Source organism: Hevea brasiliensis, chromosome 13 (assembly GCF_030052815.1).
Source record: "Hevea brasiliensis isolate MT/VB/25A 57/8 chromosome 13, ASM3005281v1, whole genome shotgun sequence".
Classification (NCBI taxonomy): Eukaryota; Viridiplantae; Streptophyta; class Magnoliopsida; order Malpighiales; family Euphorbiaceae; genus Hevea; species Hevea brasiliensis.
Window position 1 is genome coordinate 49244156 of NC_079505.1, and position 21805 is coordinate 49265960.

General features: G+C 32.9%; 1 protein-coding gene across 1 annotated transcript in view; it reads right to left on the bottom strand.

Moving 5' to 3' along the window:
- Nucleotides 1-4655: 4655 nt before the first annotated feature.
- LOC110657109 (diacylglycerol kinase 7) overlaps nt 4656-21805 on the bottom strand; it is a 28512-nt gene continuing 11362 nt past the window's right edge. The window contains exons 9-12 of the mRNA XM_021814195.2: nt 13053-13130; nt 12641-12728; nt 12300-12416; nt 4656-5098 (exon numbers count right to left, since the gene is read on the bottom strand). Coding sequence (XP_021669887.1) covers nt 4940-5098; nt 12300-12416; nt 12641-12728; nt 13053-13130 — 442 coding nt within the window. The 3' untranslated portion in view covers nt 4656-4939. The remainder of the gene's footprint in view (nt 5099-12299; nt 12417-12640; nt 12729-13052; nt 13131-21805) is intronic.

Consider the following 21805-nt stretch of genomic DNA (forward strand, 5'->3'; position numbering starts at 1 on the left):
TTATAAAAAGTAAGAAAATTGTTTTAAAATCCCTTGTAGGGTACTTAATGAGTTATCGGTAGGTGAAGTTCGATAATTCATTAGATATTCTACGGGATCATGATATGCCTTACAGAGGGGTAAGGTGTGATATATTTTAGTTCTCACAGGAAGCACAGTAAAATGAAATGATTATAAAGCACTCTCCTTCCTCTATAAAAGGAGAAGTTCTACTCTTAGATAGGTATTGATTTTCTTTTATGGGTTTTCTTTTATCGGTTTTTTTCATTAAGCTCTCCTTTCTATCTTTCTCCTAGCCGATACCCCTCCCTTTGTACTCCCCCCTCTAACTTTAAATTCTATCTCCATATGTAAGTAATTTTAAAGCTCCAATCAAAGTATATTTCAGAAAATTTTGATCCTGCTTTAACTATTATATATGTGGCTGGTTCTACTGCCCATATTTTATGCTTTTAATTGTTTTACTTTAATTACTTATCTATCTCATAATTATCTATTAATCTTTTTCCATCTTCATTATAGTACTTCTATCTGTTTGTTATCCCTTCGATCTGGGTGTCTATTAAACTTGCTTTGTTTATAGATCTAATCTTTATGGACTTTAGGAAGTACCCAATTATCTATCGATTTTTCAAAATCTTCAATAATTAATTATTCACTATTTATTATCTTCTCTCCTATTTCAGAGGTAGAAGAACTGGAAACAAACTGATTCCTGCAAAATATATCCATGATTTAAACAGTTTGATTAATACATTCCCTACAGCAGGATGAATTCTTTTGTATTTACCGCCACACCTCCAAGCCTAAACACACAACTTAGACAAATTGCCCAATACCCAGATGGAAAAGTAAAGTTATCCTTCACCAAAAAATCTACAAGTTCGAACCCTATTATGATACTGCTTCTTCTTCTGAAACTAGTGAGTTAGGAAGAATCTCAAATCTGCCTTCTGTAATAAACTTACCTATCACCCGAACGCCTTCTGTTGTCAACTTTCCAGCCACCCTAGAGCATTTTAACCAAATCCCTGACTTGCCTAAACATTCAACTTATGATATTCTAAGAACTTCAATGCAAATTGTTGATTTTTCCACTACCATATATATATATATATATATATATATATATATATATATATATATATATATATATATATATATATATATATATATATCACTAACGGTGTTAAATCCATTTTAAAAAAAAAAAAGAAAGAAGTTTTCCCCCGTCCAAGAATTACCAATGGATTTTGAAATACATTGGTAAGTGAAAAAAGGCAAGCTTGTAAAATGGAAAGGCAAGATTTTACCATCTAAAATTGACCAACGAACTTTAAAATTTGGATTTGAAAGACATTGGTAATTTAAACACCATCTTTTTTGTCTCACAAATTACCAGTGAATTTCAAATCAGTTGGTAATTTAAACACCAATTTTTGTTTTCACAAATTAGCAACAAATTTAAAAATTCATTTGTAAAATCATTGGTAGATTGTTGTAGTGTGGGTCTTCTAGAATGCCTCTTTCCTAAGTAACTACTTTTTCATTACAAGCTGTAGTTTGAATCTGCTTATTCATCTTCTTTTTGTAATCGACTAGTGAATATACATACAAACATATATATATATATATATATATATATATATATATATATATATAGAAAAATACAAAATAGATCCTTGTGATTTCGTAGTTTGACACATAAGAGACTGTGCTTTAATTTTTGTCAATTTGATATCCTTTATTTTCCTCTGTTAGCAAATGTGATCCAAACTATCAGTTACTGTTAAGTGGTGTTGATGTGGTGGACATGGCGCTAACATAGTAGACAAATCAACACCATATTAGCAATTTTAATGCTACTATTATGATTTAATATTTTCTTGATTTTGTTGTTTATAGTTTACTTTAATAATTTTGGGTCTAATGTTAACTTTAATCTTTCGCTTATTTGCAAATTTGTCAACTTTAATTGTTACAAATGTTTGGGATTCATTTATGGAATTATTATATTGATTTTTGTTTTTCTTGAACTGAATCTTGAATTTTCTTGATCTCGATATTGTGATTTTGGGAAGAGGGAATGAGAGGTGGGGGAGAGGCAAAAGGTGGATACAAAGAGGTTGAAAAATATAGACAAAAAGGACAAGGAGAGGGCTCAAACGCCCATTCATCTCACCCTTTAATTTATTGGCTTTATCTTTTTTTTTTTTTTCAAAGCCCTAGAAGATCTGATGATTTTTCTTATATGTTTCATTAGTTTAGAAATGAAGATTGATAAAACAAAAATTACCAAAGCCTTATGGTTCCATTTTTACTTAATTTGTGATTTAAGGTTTATGAATTCAGATCTTTCGTCAATTATGGAATTTTATTCGGTTGTAGTTGGTAAATTACTATAATTTATGTTATTTTATTGTATTTTATTTTATTTTGTGCTCAGTTCGATAACAAAAATCCATCCACATCCAAGTGGGCTAGAACTGATGGTATGTTCTTTGCTTCTAAGGCATGCATTTTTCTTCTATTTGAAATAGAATTATCTTGTTGTGCTTTCCCTGATGTTGGGGTTTTATCCAGCTTTCCTTCACACTTTTAGGTGGTTAACTTCCATTCTTTATTCATATAATCATATGTAATATGCATTTGATTTGGTTCTTCACATTGGCGCTCTCTACCTAGCTATTCTATTCATTACATGTTCATTTTCAAACGAATGTGAAGTAATAGACTTTGCTTCTCAATCTAAAAATGTTTACTAATTTAGTAATTTCACTATTGGCGTTTCAAATTTTGAGGATTGTCAAATGAATTATAACATAGAAGTATGAGATGTTTATTATCAAAGTTCATATGGGATCAGGGACACTAATCTACTCTTTGGTTAGTTGCTAATCTCATTTTTTTCCTAATATGCATCTTAAAAACATATTATGTTCAATGGCAAAAAAAAGGGCAGCAAAACTATTATTTTTAGCCTTTTATTACTTTTTCAGTTAATAGATATCCGGAAGAACAATAACTTTTTTTGGGAGAAGGCAATATTAAAAGCCACAAAGGTGCAATTTATTTTAATCTTAGAATTCTATTACTCAAAATTCAATGACTTTTGATTAGGTATTTTTGCTGAAATTTTCCTTTTGCATCTTTTGAATGTCTTAGTTAGATGATTTAACTTTAAGTACTTAGATAATTTTGTCAATTTCACCTGCATTGAGTCCAAAGCAATCTTTGAACATGTAAAAACACCAACATTTTGTTTTTCTATTAGCTTATTAATCTTTATTTCCCTTCAATTGAACTAACTCTTTTAAAAGAAAGACTGAAGGCTTTCAACTAGATTATTAAGTCTCAACGTTGGGGTTTTAAGCCCTGAGCCATCACTAGAATGAAACTCATGACCAAAAAGATAAAGCTAAACATGCTGATGTGTCGAGTAGGCTTATAAGACATGATCCATGGAACATATGGTTGCTCATTCCATATCTGGACACTTCTAGCATTTAAAACTTCAATTTGAAATAAATTGATATTTTTGGGATTTGGACCTATTACATCCAAGCTTTCAATATACCTTCTATCAAAAAGTTAAACCCCTCATAATTTGAATGATGCAATTGATTTGATATTTTATGGAATTTGAGCATCTAGACTTTCTCTCTCTACTTTTGAGGGAAAATCAAACTCTCGTATATACAATATTTATCCCCCCTACTTCTATTTTATCTTTGGGGATCACACATCAGGATCATACCATCTCTGCTTCTTGTGAAGGCTTACGAGTCCTCACGACCATTCAATACGAAGATGTGCTCAATTCATCTTTCGTATGATCGCATGCACATGCGTACTATGCTGCTACGCCTTATATGTACATGCTTTTCCTTGGAACCTCAATTCTAAGCACTCCATTTGATTTCATCATTTTCCTAAAACTTCGATTTTGTACACTCCACTTGATTTGATATAAATGATTTTTTTGAACTTCGTATCTAAGCAATGATTACATATCCCCTTTTAGAGAATTAGACCCGACTCGCTCTCTCCTTGGATACTAGAAAGGTTCAAAATCGAGAATCGTTAACTAGTTCTAAATTCAGGCATCACTGGTTCATTTTCGATTCCCAACCTTGCCAACCATTACTTCATCATCTTCAAAACAAGAGTGTAAAGAAAAGGGTTTAGGAAATTCATCCTTGAGTATGATATATTGAATATTTAGTGTTTGAACATGTTTGTTGAGTCTTAATTTTCTTTTCGTATAATGCAGAAAATCAAATGTCTCAAATGTCTCGTACAAAGTATGATAATGAAAAACAAATAAAGAGAAAGAAGAGGCTTAAGATGACATAGCGGGAAATAGTATTACAGGATTTATTGGTTTTGGATCTTAAAGCGGACGCCGTATCTAAAGAAGTAAATGGTGAAAAGGAATTGACAAGAATCAATCAAATATGTTTAGTAGATTAAAAAGTGTTATAAACTAAACTTTTTTATTCATATTTTTATTGCATTGTATTACAAGGATGCTCTAAAGCTCGGTTTGATAAGCCATTCTAAAGTGTTATGAACTGTCAAGAATGCCTTGAAAAATTTGTTCAACATTGATGACAAATTAATCACTAGTCAATTAATGAATTCATTGCTACAAATTTAAAATACTGAAACCCATTCTTCCTTCTACAATCATTTTATTGAAGCACCACAAAAGCCTGATAAACATTCTTCCAACAAATAAAAGCAATTTTTTGCAGCTAAAAAACCAAATCAAGAATTGCCTATTAAATGAATATGGTACAACAAATGCCCAGCAGCTAAAAATCTGGAAGATATAATTTACAAGCACCTGGGGAGAAAACCATACTTTACACTTACCTCGGTTGCTAGAGCAATAAACCTAGTGATCCAAACTTGGATCAAAGGCAAACCAATAAAGTTACTCTCCATTGATCATAAGGGAATGATAGGGCTCTCTCTTAATTTCCACAAATGATGAGTACTCCTTGCTCATCGGCTGTTTCCAGGGTTCGCCATCCATCTGCATATATGCGTGTTTCCATTCCCCACCCCTTATTTCCAATCGAATTGCTGCCGCCTGAAAGATACAAGACAAACTCATAAGGCGTTTTAAACATTAGCAACATAGCATTCAACCATCAAAAATTTAAGCCATCTTTCATGCAACACTTGAAAACATCCATATTGAATTATCAATTAGTAATAATAACCACAGGAGTGAAGTTGGTAATTCAGGTTGTCATTTGCCTTGGTTAAAATGACATGTCTACCCATTTAATACCCACGTAACCCAACACAACCCACCTAACACATTATCATTTATTAATGGCCTAATGACCAAAAAAGCATGAATTTTTTTTTATTTTATCAATTTTAGCTCAATCTATTAACAGTGGCAATAATTTTAGCCAATTTTTTAAGTTGGCAAAGCAAATTACGTGTAAAGAATATCTTAATAAGGATAAGAAAATTTTCTATTTTTTATTAATTTTCAAAGCTGATAATTAAAAATAAATAATATTTTTTGCAAATTTTTTAAAATAATTAATATTTTTTACTTGCCAACAACTACAATAAAAATCCTTTTAGAAGAAACATAAGAGTCAAAAAATAAATAAATAAAATTATTCTTGCCATCCTTATATATATATATATATATATATATATATATATATATATATATAATATATATTATACTGTGGTTATATAGGACTGATATGTACACTTTCATTTCCTCACTAAAACAACAAAAATTCTTACCAAGATTAATAGATTAGGCTAAAATTGATAAAATTTAATAAAATTGAAAAGACAGAGAAGTTCAGGGTTTTTTTAGGGGTTTTTTTATCATAAGACTGAAACTTTTTTGCCACTTTGTTATATTTTTCAAGGGTTAAAAAAGATACACAAACATATTTTCTTATTTAAAAAATAGCGACATTGATGATAGGAGTGAAGAAAAACGAAAGATAAACTAAAAGGGGTGTTTGTTCTGGCCATTAGAGGCCAGCTAATAGCTAAGCCAATGTGTTTTGTAAATAAAATATCTTATCAATTAGTTTATGATTACAAAAATACCAAACAACTTTTTATTGTAAAATATCTATATTAGAGTTTTTCTTCTTATATGTAGCTGTTTTTTTTTCTTTTGTAACATTTGGATTAAATTGCCCTTAGTAAAATTTGATAAATATTATCTTTTTCAATAAATGTAAAAATATTATCCATTTCAATAGATGTAATATGTGATCAAATATTTATGCAAGAAAAAATAGTAGAAATATTAAAAGTAATACTTGGAATAACTATTTATAGGCAAAGGAAGAAATTTATTACAAATACATATAGAAAATTTACAATAATTTGATTATTTAATGCTTTGTGATCTTATTTTGTCTAACACAATAAAAAAAAAAAGTATCACATTTTAATTGGAAAAAATAAAATTTGCAACGACTAACACTGGCTTACCAAATAATAACATTCAATAGCTATCAATTGTTTCTAGCTGATGAAATAAATATCTTGAAGATGACATGGAATGTAATGGTCTATAAAATCTTAACATTATTAGATCTTATTGAAAATTAGTACTATAACAAAGAGAACCAAGAATAAGGACACATGTAACCATAGTTATTGTTGAGGATCAGGTTGATCATGAGTCAATGGCTTAATCAGTGGATCATTAAAAAGTTAATTAAATATATATTGATTAAATATTGCACTTATTAATATAATTAAATAAGTTTAATAAACTAAATTTTATTTTTAGAATCAATATTTCAACATTTATTAGGTTATATTTTTATATATTTTAATAATACTAAATTTTATAAGAAAATATTAGAAATATTTAAATTTTAAATATTTTTTATTCTCAAAATTTATAATTAATATACAAAATAAAAATATTTTTACAAATGAATAACCATCTTCTTAATATTTATGAAATATTAATTATTTATTAAAAATAAAAAATAAACATATCATATTCATTTTATAAAATTTCTTGTATTACTATAAATAAAAAGATAATAGTTAAATATAAATTTAAATTTTTAAATATTAAAATATCAATATCATTATTTTTTTTATTTTCAATTTAAAAATTTTACTTGGCCAGGCCAATGGATCGTTGGATCAATAAGTCATCAGTTCAACCACCAAAACATCTGATTTTTTTACGGGTCAATTTCTTGTCACATTCAATGAGAGAAATGGTCCAATTTTACATCCAAGTGACTGATTCACCGGATCAATTAGGGTTTTATAACAATGCATATAACTAACTAGTAGATTGAGATTGACATTGAGATTAAGTTGACTTAAAGTACAACTATTACAAAAATTTCAATTTGATCGTAAACCGATGTAGTTTGGCTGAGCTTTAGCATTTGCAGTTTCAATCAATACAAAATGTTTAACAGTTAGGAACATAATATGAAATCATGTAATATGTAGCAATTGAAACCACTAAAATCCTCATTAAAATTTATGGATAACTTACTATTACTATGCCCCTAAAGACAAGTCATATTCAGTCCTATTAAAGCTCACTTGAAGGCTGACTCGACTAAGGGACAAAGTTTATGGGTTAGTAGTTCAATTAGTGAGCCATTAAAAAATTAATTAAATATAATACCTACTAATATAAATAAATAAATCTAATTAATTAATTTTTAATTATTTAAAATCAAACTTTCAACATTTATTATCTTATATTCACATATATTTTAATAGTGCTTTTAAATTTCATATAAAAATATTCAATTTAAAATATTATTATTTAATATTTTTTCCAATATTATGAGTAATACGTAAAAAAATTCATATAAATGTGTAGCTATCTTTTTAATCCTTATGAAACATTAATTATATGTTATAAACCTAAACATATTATCATTATGAAATAGAAGAATACACACATATATTAAAACAAAAAATATAAATTTGCCAATAATGCTCAATTGGTTGTCTTTAAAGACCTTTTATGAGGTATTGGGTTCAATTCCCCTGCCCGCACTCGAAAAAGTTTTCTGCTAAAGACTAGTCACGGTTCATTGGTCAACAATCCGGGTTAACTAGTTTACTTGCTCGATCAAATTACAAATATAAACCGGTTTGGGGTCCGGATCACCAATCCGAGCTTAATAACAATGGTCATAATCGCTAGTAGGTCCCCTCTACTTGAAAATCCAATTAATTGGTCCCTAACATTTGACTTGCTTAACTAGTTAGTCGCCCATCTAAAAAAACAATATTTTGCCATTAAAGTTACTTTAAGAAAAAGACTCTCTTAACCCTACTTAAATATAGGAAATAAAATTTTTCTAGGAAAGTTTTTTAAGGGAAATTTTATGACATAGTCTTTTATTTTCTTTTTTTTTTTTTTTTGCCAAAAGTAAGCGTGTGTGTGTGATGTCATTTTTTTTTACAAGCCAGTATCATGTGTTTTGCTCCATTAACAATTAACATCCAAATGCACTGACATTGTTAAAAATGCTAATGTGGCAAGAGAAAAAATTTATTAAAAAAATGTATTTTAAAATTTTCGTGACAATTAAATTATTAAATTTTAAAATTATAAACAATCAAATGTGATTTTTATAAAGAATTTAAAAAATAACTTTTTATCTTTTCATCTCCACCACATCAAAAATTTTAACAACATTAATATATTTAATCACTAGTTGTTAACAAAGCAACATATATGATACTGAATTGTCAAAATACAATCGCATAGCCCTACTTGAAAAAGGGCTAAACCACAAGGGTAGTTTTGTACTTTACCCAATTTCTTTTAAGAAAAAACACTTTCCTATAAAATATTTTTTGGAAAAAATCAATTTTTCCTTAAAAAATGGAAACGATTTTCTTTGAAAAATGTTTTTGTTAAATAATTCTTTCTTGGAAAAACATAGATTTTGGAAAACCCTTTTTTGCTAATTGAATGTATGTTTAAATTTCAAATGTATTTTAGACCTAAGACTTAACTAACGAAAAAAGTATTGTTAGAAATTTCATATGCATTTTAGACCTTTGACTTAACCCACATGACATGGTATTGTTTCTTTTTTATTTTTTTATTTCTATCCATCTGTGAATTTTTAACATGAAGCACAAACTGCATTAATGCTCTTTTTCTAATTATAAAATGTTATTAACTGAAAAAAAGTGGTGAATGATATTTGTTAGGTTTGATCCTATTTTTATTTCAAAATTTATATATTTATTTTAGAACAATATATATACACACACACACACGAGCACACACACGCACGCGCACACACACACACACACTAATCTTTATAGCACATGCATTGCATGTACAATTCTATTAAAGAAAATATAATACTTAAATTCTATTATTATATTAAAATTTCATTAAAAATATAATTATTTTAAATCATAGAATAATTATATTAACAATAACTATTGTTTCCATTGATATTTCAATAACAATTTCATGAGGTAAACTACCAACTATAGAATGTTCTTGTGTTGTATTTTATACAAAAATTAACATTAGTTACCATTTATAAACAAATAAATAGATAAAATTACTAGGTTATATTAAAAAAAGAAAGAAATTTAAAATTAATTATTGAAATAATATATTATATTTATATAGAATAAAGGCAATTAATTGAAATTAAAATATAATGAAATTTTCATGAATTATATTTATAATTTATTAAATTATGAAAATAAAAAGTGTGTGTGTGTGTATTGTAGACTATAGATAATTTCTTTTTCCTTTTAAGACACTTCAATCGTATTGGTTGTTTGAATATTATATCAAAATTAGTACAAAAATACTAATAATAACTCAATGCATAAAACTAAGATGACAAAATCTATGAACGATAATTTTTTTTTTTTTATGTAGAGATAATTTATGCATGAAGTTTTTTTTATGCACACATATGCAAGAATATTTTTCTTTGTTTAAAAAATTTTAGTCAACTACTTATAAATATATTAATTGAGTTTTTTTTTATATAATCAGAAGTTACTATTATAATTAGAGCCAAAGTAAAATTAAGATTTAAGAACCGTCAAATAATTCATTTTAATTTATTAATTTTCAAAGCACATACAATTTTTTTTATTAATTAAAGTTAATATTATAAGTTTGTAAATATTTAGAGCAATTAAAAGATAAATTAGTAAAAATGAGGTTCGATATTTATAGATTTTTATTAATTTTATCATACTAGGTTAAATAATTTTTAATGAATTAATAATACTTCCAGAATTAAGATTATATTATTTCCAAATTTCTAAATTAGGAAGTATAATAGGATTTTTAGTATAATTAGAATTACTATTAAAATAATATTAGAACTTTAATTTATATTGATTGTAATAATATTAAAAATTGAATTTATTTACGAATTTAGTTTGGTGCATAAACTCTAGTTATTAAAAATTATTAGCCATGGATTACGCATTGCTAAAGGTTATTAGCGACGAATCAGTGTGGATTAGTGACAAATTCATTGTCACTAAGTGATATTATAATAAAGGGTATTTTTGTCCATTCACAAAAATAAATAAATATATATATATATATATATATATATATATATATATATATAAAGAAATCAAAGGAAATTTAGTAGCCAAAAATAATAATAATGTTGCTACTGGGCCTAGCAGCAAATAAACAATGTAAGTTACATTAGGGTTCAAACTGATAATGATGTGGATGTCAAAATGGAAAACACACATGCTTTCCATTTCATTTCATTCATTTGCATTTTAGTAGGATTTGGAAAACTAATAAAAATAGTTTTCCAGTGATTAGTAATAGTATAGATTTTAAAAGAAATTGGAAAACTCTTCTCCACTTCTCCATTTAGATATCTTTTCTCAACAAACAATTAAAACTATCTTTCTCAGTTTTGTTAGAGCAATTTTCTGGAAAACAGGCCAAGATTTCAACAGCTAAACAGCCCCCTAGTTTTTCTATAAATATAGCTCTTGTAGTCGTCTGCTTCATAATGAAAAAACGCAAGTGCCTCTCTATAGAGATAGGCACATTGCCAAATAATATAGAATTCTTCATGTAGTGTTTTTCTATTCTTTCATGATCGTTACTTCAGTCTCTGTGTATGTGTGTGTGTCTATGTGTGTGTGTGTGTTTCATGAGTAATTTTTTCAACACCTTTCCATTCTTTCAGATCTTATTTATGGATTAGTATTGTGTTTAGACAGCCTAGAATATCAAGAACATTATGAACAGCTTCCCATGGTTGGGAGTGGCAGACAATAATGCGAAAATTTTTGCTAGCTTGAAATCTGTTTTAAATATAGGCCCTGAAGTGCCCATTGGGCACTGTAATTGACTACCTTCTGCTTTTTGCAAAAGCACCTGATGTGAGAGAGGCTAGACTCTAGAGTGATCTGCCCATAACTACTCCATGGTGAGCTAGGGTACAGGATTAAGGGCTTGAAGCGAAGGAGTAGGGGTTTGTGGATTTAATTGGAACAAGGGAAAAGAAAGCGAGAGAGAGAGAGAGAGAGAGAGAGAGAGAGAGAGAGAGAGAAGTAAACATATAGTTAACTCTTGAGAATGGTGCCATAGATAATGTAGCAAGAGCAGAATTAAGAGGAGACAATGAGGGCAAAGCCTCTCACAGAAAATCTACTCAAATTTGCATAATTTTATTACGAAAGCATTATTATAGTTATTTAAAGATAGCCATTTGAAAAAAAATTATTAAGAGCCAAAGACTTTTTCCTCCTTATCCTGTTGGGCTTTCTAAATGCCCCTAGTCCTAAGGATTCTGAAAGTACTTCATCCATCATTTTTGGTTCCCCACCGAAGTTTATGCAGCTATTGGCTACAACAGCAATGACTAAGCCTTGATCCCAATAATGCATAAATTCAGTTTTAACCAAATAGTGCTCAATCCTTATTTTAAAGAAATTTCTTCTTCCTCAAAAGAAAACTATAGGGATTATCTATTGCTTAACAACATTTTTCTTTGTCTTGGATTCAAACATTTTCTCAGAGCTAGTGACACAAATTTCTAGTAATTAGATGACAGCAACATTAAATAATTCATCAAATACTTAAATCTACCATCTAAGGATTTTGTATTCCAGTGAAAAATTAGCAACTGTCAGTAAATTGGTAAAGACTTCATATAGTTCTCTAGCATGGAAGGAATCGCTAACACAATTATCATGTTCATGCAAAATTTGAACTCATACTCTCACTGATTGTGTGCATTAAAATACATAGAATTTCAGAACAACTGCAATACCTGGGCTATGTGTTTGGCAGAGATGAGTTCAACCATAACAAAAGACGCATGCCATCCTTGCTTCAACCCAAAAATTTCTAGCAGACCATCATCAACATGGGCCTCAACAAACCCCCTCTGCCAAAATACACAATGAAACATATAGAAATCATGCTTGGGAATCAATAGAGTCCCTAGAAAGTACATTTTAACCACTTGGCTGAATAAGTTTCATTCATTGTATACCTCTAAATCATAATATCTACATGGATTACAGGCCATAAATGCAAAGTAAAAAAAAAAAAAAGGGTCAACAGTTGAGAATTGTGACAAACATCATCCCATGTAATAATAACGGATACCTTTTCCAAATACTCTGGGTTCGGACTGCCCCATGGCCTTCTCCCACTTCCATAATTGTGAAGGTTTAAAGCAACTATTGCCCTTACACTGAAAGAGACACAAGCAAATAGGAACAGTAAAGGCAAAGAACAATTTAACAATAACCACCACAAAAATAATAACAACAATAATAAGCAGCACTGGTGTCATACATTGGTGTCTCAGTAAATTCAATGATTTAATAACTTTTTCTCAAAAGATCAAGAAATATTAAAACAAATGATATTTACATAATATAATTCACTTGTATAATACATTATTGGACACATAAAAGCAAACAGTTATTGCAGCTATCAAAAGTAATGTTTACATACATATCATTGCTCAGATCTTTATGTATCTCAAGCAAAAGTCGTATCAATCAAACTCTACCTTCTAGGAATTGGAATCAGCTCCCATTCTGAGCAATTAACTTTTTTAACATGCATCCTCAGGATATTTTTGAGGCCCCTACAACCATAAAATTTATATTAGCACACAATAATTAAGGAAAAACAATGTGATAGTATTGTAGTGAAAATTACAAAAGAATTACAGAAAAGAAACTAACAAAAGAAGTATCAACTTATCCACAAACAATGGTGTTCGATGAAAATACAATAAAAATAAAGATAAAAATAAAAACAGTAAAGCAATTTGAATATCAAATTTTTGCGAACAAAGCCATCACAATTTACAGTGAAGCTCAACCTCCAACAAATTTCCAAAATGCTAGAAGGTGGCTAAAGATAATTAATGTCAGAGTGGGTCAAAAAGAAAATATGCTTTGATGAGCACATCTTACAACATAAAATACCCATACTAGGACCCAGTCAAGATCAACCAACAACCAAACTGTTATGGAAAGTCAATCACTATATTATTTTTCTGTATATTCTGTATTCTGTATTCCTATTTAGGATTTCTTCCTAATTAGTAGAACACAATTATAGGAATCAATTGTATATATATACCCATGTACAGATTAATTGAAATTAAGGAGAATCATCTCTTTCTACATGGCATCAGAGCAGGTCATTAATCTAGGGTGACTATTTGTTCTCACCACCCAGCTCATGAGAGACCTTGGCCGCCGACCGGCCGTTTTGACCCCGATCAACATCACCGGCGTCGCCTCAACCCTCTCATTCCACCAGTGTGTGCTATTGCCTGATCCAATACACCATTAAAGGACTTCTGAGGTTTGGCTCTCAGATCCTATTTCGGTATTTGCTTGATTTGTGATTTTTGGTTATTTTGCTGCTATAAGCACTTTGGATTAGTGTTTCGGTTAGTTTTATTTGTCTCAACAAATGGCAGACAATAAGAATGTTATTTTTTATGTGATTCCGGTGATGACTAAGATCACGGAATTCAAACTTAATAGTTCGAATTACCTGGAGTGGAGTAAGACTGTTAGGGTCTATTTGCGTAGCATTGATAAAGATGATCACCTTACTAAAGATCCACCAACTGATGATACACGACAAACTTGGCTAAGGGAGGATGCTCGGTTGTTTTTGCAGCTTCGGAACTCGATTCACAGTGAGGTAATTAGTTTAATTAATCACTGTGAATTTGTTAAGGAATTGATGGATTATTTAGATTTTCTGTATTCTGGTAAAGGGAATATCTCCCGTATTTATGATGTTTGTAAGGCATTCTACCGTGCTGAGAAAGAGGATAAGTCTCTCACGGCTTATTTTATGGATTTTAAACGGGTATATGAGAAACTTAATGTATTGTTGCCTTTTAGTCCTGATGTGAAAGTTCAATAGGCCCAACGGGAACAACTGGCTGTTATGAGTTTTCTTGCAGGCCTTCCTTCAGAGTATGAGACTGCTAAATCTCATATTCTCTCCAGTTCTGAGATTTCCTCTTTGAATGAAACGTTCACACCGGTCCTTCGTACAGAGAGTACCCAATCTTCACAGCCTGCCAGTAGTGCTCTTATTAGCCGTAATCCAAATGGACAACAGGGTAATAGAAGAGGAAGTAGAGAAGGAATTACAGGCAACAGAAGTAATCAGCATAATGGAGAGGATAGTTCTAATCGGGACTCAAGAGGAGTCATTTGTTATTATTGCCATGAGCCTGGCCATACAAAATATAATTGTCCGCAACTTCAGAGGAAAAATCAGCGATCACAGATGGCAAATATGGCAGCAGAGAATTTTACAGTATCTTCCTCTCAGAAAACTATTTTGGTATCTGCAGAGAATTTTGCACAATTTTCCCAAAGATCGCATCTCTAAAGCCCACTAATCCCCTCACACGGACGAAATATAAATCCACCACACGTCTTGTGTCTTCCTCATCCAAATGGGTTATTGATTCAAAAGCATGACCACATGAGTTGTAATTCTAGTCTTCACCGCTTTTCATTTAATCTCACTTCCTCATCGCATTTTAGCCGATGTGGTTCTACTGCGTCAGCAGGCTCTTGCAGAGGGTGGTTATACGACTCATTTCCTTTACTAATTCTGCACATGGGTAGCTTATAGACAATTGATCTTGCAACAGCAATTTCAATTGTAAATAGGCCCCAAACAAGAAATCCCAAATAGGGAATATAATACATACACGTAAATAATATAATGATATTGACTTTCCATAACACTGTTGAGCATAGATGCTAATCATGCCCACTTGTTACAATGTAGTCAACTTAGTTTCATTCAGCTTGTGAAATATCTTCTGTCGCTCTCCGCTTGGATATGTCTGCTGAGATGATTGTTGTTGAATCCACGAACAGTGACACCAATCTCCAAGAGAAGGTCCGCCATGAAATAAGTCGATTGTAGCAATATGGAGAGCAGCTGATTATCACACCACACCTCGCTGTTGGGTTTTAAAACTGCTCATCTAGCAATTGGAAATATCCACATTACCTTCAGCTACAATGACAGCTACGTTTCAGACGAGCCCAAAGACTAGATCGGAAACCACTCGCTTCTCCAGCTTTTCCAAGACACCGTTTTCTCCAATAAAACGCAATATCCAAAGAGCTGACCTTCCTTATCAACTCCAGATCCGTGCCTCAAGCCGGGCACCGAAACATTCAACACTCAACGCCCATGACAGCCATATGGGTCAGTCCCTTCTTTCCTCGAGCCCTCAGAGTAGTTATCGTTATATTTGTCCTGCTAGCTTCACGTATAAGGCTAGAAGACATAAATCGAGCCAACATTACTGTCGGCATAAGCAATGTCAAGACGAAGTGACAAAGAAGGTAGTTCATTCTTTCACACCTTCCTCGTATCTTCTCGATTCACACCACATTATCTCTCTAACAAGCCACCTGGAGTCATTGGTGCACTCATAGTAGTTTAGCACTCCATTTCTGCCTTCAATAGATCGGCTTAGCAGGTTTTTCTTTTCGAGACAAGAAGGTCGTTCTTCTACTTCTCATAATCTCAATGTCTAAAAATACTTTATCAATCCTGTTTTGTCTAAATCGGTTTGGAGGAAGGTTTAAGAGATGAAATAGCCGCAGAGTCACTCCCAAAGGATGATATCGTCATTCACATAGGACACGCAGTACCAGACACTCGCTGCTTTATAAATATCGAAGTGATCACACTTGCTTCTGCATACCAAATTCCTCGCATTGCTTTCATCGAACTCAGTCTCAAAGCCTTCAGACTTGTTTCAAGCCAGCAAAGAGACTTCCTCGAAGTTTCACACTTACTTCAACTCCGAGCAACAAACTCCAGTGGCTGCTCATTACACATTCTCTCCTCGACATCACCATGAAGGAAAGCATTTCTGATATCCAATTGGTAGGGCCAACATGTAGTCACAAAGAGATAAACAAGCTAACAGGCAAGTTTGGGCTACAAGAGAAAAGTGTCGTTAGTTCACCCTCCATATAACTGAAAGATATCCTTTGTTATAAGGCGTAAGCTTAACCTAGTTATAATTATCAGAGCCTTTGTCAGAAATACCATTTGCAATCAATAGTTTTCATTAGTTGGGCAAGGTGTCACCATGTACCTCATTAGCACTCCAAAGCCTCCATTTCTTCTTCATATAAAGACACAAAGCAGACGAGAGACAAGGCAGCTCACCAACAAGCATTAGGGATAGGAATGAGTCTAAAGAAGTAGAAACACTGAGAACAAGAAGACACTGATTATAAGAAATAAAAGAAGCATAGGGTGTTATTTAACTGCTTATTACGGCATGCAATGGGTAAATCTGATCGACCATGACGCATGAAAAGGGTGATCTCCCCAACGGTAGTTATGAGATCTCGAAGTCGCACTTCAATCTCCCGAATAAACATGAACAACTTGTAGCGTCGAGTAGTTCAGAGCACGAAGAAATAAAAGTCGCGAGAGAGACTGTGACATTGACGGGCAAAGTGTTAAGATATCATCCTCCTTCCTCAATCTTCATATACGATGATTGAGAAAATGGAGGACTTCAAATGTGACATTCGCAGTAAACAAGATAACCATTACAGCAGGAAAGAGCTCGCCGCACCCTTTGGACCGAGTAAGGTTTCAAGGAAGACACTTGAGACTTGATCCAATTTGAGTATTCATGATCTAACATCACGCGATAAACAAGTACAACAAAAATACGGTTCAACAAACAAAGATTTTGTAGGAACAGCAGAGCAGCAATATCTCCATTGGCGACATGATCATACGCATTGATCAAAAACAAGCGAGAAACTCGTGATCCGCCAAAAGTGTTTAGAACTTATATCAAAAGAAGAGTACTCTAGCAATTTCAAGAAGATGCCGATTTTTCTTTCGCCACGCCATTTTGGGATGGGTATCCACACAGAAGATCGGATAAGAATGCCATTTTGTGTCAGCAAGATCAAATTGTGTCGAAAATATTCTTTAGCATTGTACTTCTTAATATGCATTTAAATATTAAATTGAGTTTTGATTTCACATAAAGGCACAAAAGATATGAAAACAACTTGTAATTCATTCTTCATTAAATATAATCATACACGAGAGTAATCAATAACAAAAAGTAACAAAATAACGTAAACTAGCTTTAGAAGTAATATATCAAGGACCCCAAACATCGAATGAACTAACTCAAAGGGGATGAAGCTCCGCTATTGACTTCTAGACACAGTATGGCAAACGATGATGTTGGTAAACCGGCTGTCGCACTCACATTCTAGTAATCGGAGCAAAGATCAAACGAGGACACAACTTCTTCAAGTGGCAGATGCCAGCATGACCTAATCTACAATGAGTTTCAAGAGGTGTTACTAAAGATCGAGCAACAAGCGATCACGGTGACATGATTTTCCGTAATGCAGAGATCACCCGACTCACGCCTCTACCAGCCAACTGGCTTCAATGTAAGATCCTCAAACAAACATCGATCAAAAAAAGGAAATAGGAAAATTTAGCGTAATGGTAAAGCACAATGTAAAGTAGATTAAAAGAGAAATTGTAGACAATAAAACAGAGACAAAGAAATTGACGGGTCGATCTGGCAGCCTAACCCATGACATTGTACTAGAAGTAGAACCATCACAAAGTAACAGAGAGGAAGGGGATTAGACTAAAAGTATAGAAGACTAGAATTACTTCCGGCTGCGTGATCTGCTGCACTAATCAATAACTCATTTGGATGAGGAAGACACAAGGCATGTAGTGGATTTACCCAATTGCCATCGCAGTTGATAGGGAACCGTAGGCTTTAGAGATGCTCATAATTGGAAATCTGCAAAATCTTCTCGCAGATACTAAACAGCTCGTGAGGAAGATATCGTAGAATCTCTTCCACGCCATATTTGCTATCTCGTGATCGCCGATTTTTCTAAGTCATGGAGCAATTATATTTTTTGTATGGCTGTGCTCATGATAATAATAACAAATGACTCTCTTGAGTCTTGATTAGAACTAGCCTTCCATTACGCTGATTACTTCTCGGTTGCCTGTAATTCCCCATTTCCTCTTCTATTACCCCGTTGTCCATTTTGGATTACGAAGCAATAAGAGCACCATCGGGCAGTCGTGAAGATTGGGTAATGACGTAAGGACCCAAGGTGTGGAATGTTTCCATGCAAAGAGGAAATCTCAGAACCGAAAGAATCAGATTTGTGCGCCTCTACACCAAGAAGGCCCAGAAAACTCATAACAGCCACGTTCTGGGCTGGGCCCGTCAACTTTCTGGGCACGTAACTAAAAGGCACAATACATTAAGTCTTCATGTCGCTTAAAATCCATAAAATGTCGTGGAGAGACTTATTCTCTTCTCAAAGATTTAGAATGCCTTACAAACACACAACACAGATATTCCCTTTACCAATACGTAAAAATCTAAGTAATCCATCACCTTTAACAAATCTACAAAGTACTAATTAAACTAATTACTCCACCGTGAATCGAGTTCCGGAGCCAAAACAACCGAGCCCTCCCTTAGCCAAGTTTGTTGTGTATCAATGAGGTGGATCTTTAAGAAGGTGATCATCCTTATCAATGCTACGCAAATAGACCCACAAATTTTACTCCACCTGTAATTTGAACCATTGTTTGTGTTCCGTGATCTTAGTCATCATCTAATCATACATCGAAATAACATTCTTATTGTCCGCCATTCGTTGAGACAAAGAAACTAACCAAAACGCGAATCCGTAAAGTGCATTGATAAAACAACAAAATAATCCAAAACGCCAAATCGGTGCAAATACCGAACAGGATCCGAGAGCCAAACCCTCGGGTCCTTTAATGGTGTAACGGATCGTGCAACAAAGACACAAAGTGGTGGAATGAGGGATTGAGGCGACGCTGGGCAATGTTGGATCGAATCGAAACGCCTACGGCCAAGGTCTCTCCCCGAAATGGGTGGTGAGAACAAATAGTCACCCTAGATGGCCCGCTCGACACTCATGTAGAAAGAGATGAGAAAGAGATGATTCTCATTGATTTCAATTAATCCTCGCATATGGGTATTTATATACAATTGATTCCTATAATTGTGTTATACTAATTAGAAGAAACTTAAATAAGAAATCCTAAATAGGAATACGAAATACGTAATATACTACGTAAAATAATATAATGATTGACTTTCCATAATAGTTTCTCCGAATCACGAACCCGATTTCTCACAATTTCTTGTCTTCAAGCTTTGTGTCTACCAAAAATTTCTTTAATCTACTGCTAGTAAAACTTACTCATACCTTAAATTGTTCGCTTCTTTTTTCCTAACCAAAGGTTTGCTCTGATCTTACGTATCGCTGTATTATTGCAGAGAACGCGAAATGTGGTCTCTAAGACTCTCAAAAATCATGTACCAGCGTCGCTGCTCTGCTCCAAAGACCTTAACACCTCAAGCTCATTGTAGATTGGGTCATCCTTCTTTGTCTACTATGAAATAAGCCGTGGTCCTCAATTTCAGCCATCGCATTTATGAATGTGAGCTGCGTCACTTTGCAAACAATGCTTGCCTTCTCGTGGTTCCGTAGGAGTCACTAAATCCGCTTCATCCCCTTTGAGTTAGTTCATTCCGATGTTTGGGGCCTTGTTCGCTACTTCAAAGCTAGATTTCATGGTTTTGTTACTTTGTTAATGATTACTCTCGTGTTACTCCGGTTAAATCGTAATGAAGAATCGCTTTGAGTTGTTTTATCTTTTGTGCCTTTTGTAATGAAATCAAAATTCAATTTAATATTTCGGAAAGCGCATATTAAGAAATGATAATGCCAAAGAATACTTTGCGCATAATAATTTCAATCTTATATGACACAAAATGACATTCTTCATCGGGCCTTCTCCTGTAGATACCCCATCCCAAAAATGGCATAAGTGAAAGAAAAATCGGCATTTTCTTGAGGTAATTCGTGGCTCTTTTTTAGATGAAAGCATAAACACTTTTGGGCGAATAATGTAGTTTTCTACGTGCATGTTTTATCAATCGTATGTCGCCTTCCTCACCTTAATGGAGATATTCCTTATAATCGCTTTGTTTCCTACAAAATCTTTATTCCCTATTGAACCTCGTATTTTTGTTGCACTGCTTTATGTGGTGATGTCTGGCCCACAAATTACTAAATTGGACCTAAAATCTCCTAATTGTGTTCTCCTTGGGTACTTCTCGACTCCAAAAAGGGTACCCTCGCTTGTTTCCTCTCTACTCTTAATCGTATCTTGTTTCTCGCGTATGTCAAGCATTTTGAGTCCACTCCATTTTTCCTCAATCATCCGTACGAGTAAGGGGAGTGAGGATGATCTCTTAATATATAATCAGCCCAACCAATGTCTAGTCCTCCTACACTGCCTTCCGCCTCTGGGATCTACTCGACCTCCCAAGAAACTATGTTTATTCCAGAGATTGGAGATTCCCGACTCATGGGATCCTCCACCAAATACTTGTTGGGGAGATCCCTGCACTTCATAATCGATCATGATTTTGATCTAGACTTACCCATTGCTCTTCGTAAAGGTAAACGCTCATGTACTTACCTCTATCTCTTCTTTTTGTTTCTATAATCAATCACATCTTTGTTCTCGGTATTTTGTTACTTCTTAGACTCGTTCTCTATTCCTAATAATCACAGAGGCACCGCCTCATCCTGGCCGGTATGATGCTGTTGAAAGAGAAAATGGGGGCTTTAAATGCTAATGGTACATGGGAAACTATTGCCTTGCCTAATCGGTAAGAAAGCTATTATTGTAAATGGGCATTTACAAAGAAGGTAACTCGATGGTTCTATGGCTAGGTTAAAGCACACCTTATAGCAAAAGGATATGCCTGTACATATGGGGTTGATTACTCCGACACTTTTTCTCCAAAGAGCTAAACCTACTTCCTATTGGTTTGTTTATCTCTAGCACCTACATATGATTGGCTCCACATCACCTGATATTAAGAATGCTTTCCTTCATGTGATCTTCGTGAGGAGGTAAGGCGGGAGCAACCACTGGGTTTGTTGCTCAGGAGTTGCAAAGTTTGTAGGTGGCTTCTGTGCTTTTTATGGCTTGAAACAAAGTCCTAGGCACGCTTTTAGAGATTCAAAGAAGCAAGACAGAATTTGGTATGCAAAAGAGTAAGTGTGATCACTCAAGATTATAGGCAATCCGCCGAGTCGCCCACTCTCCTTCGGTAGTCTATGGATGACATTGTCAACAATTTCTGAGCACTTGTATTTCATCTCTTAAAAC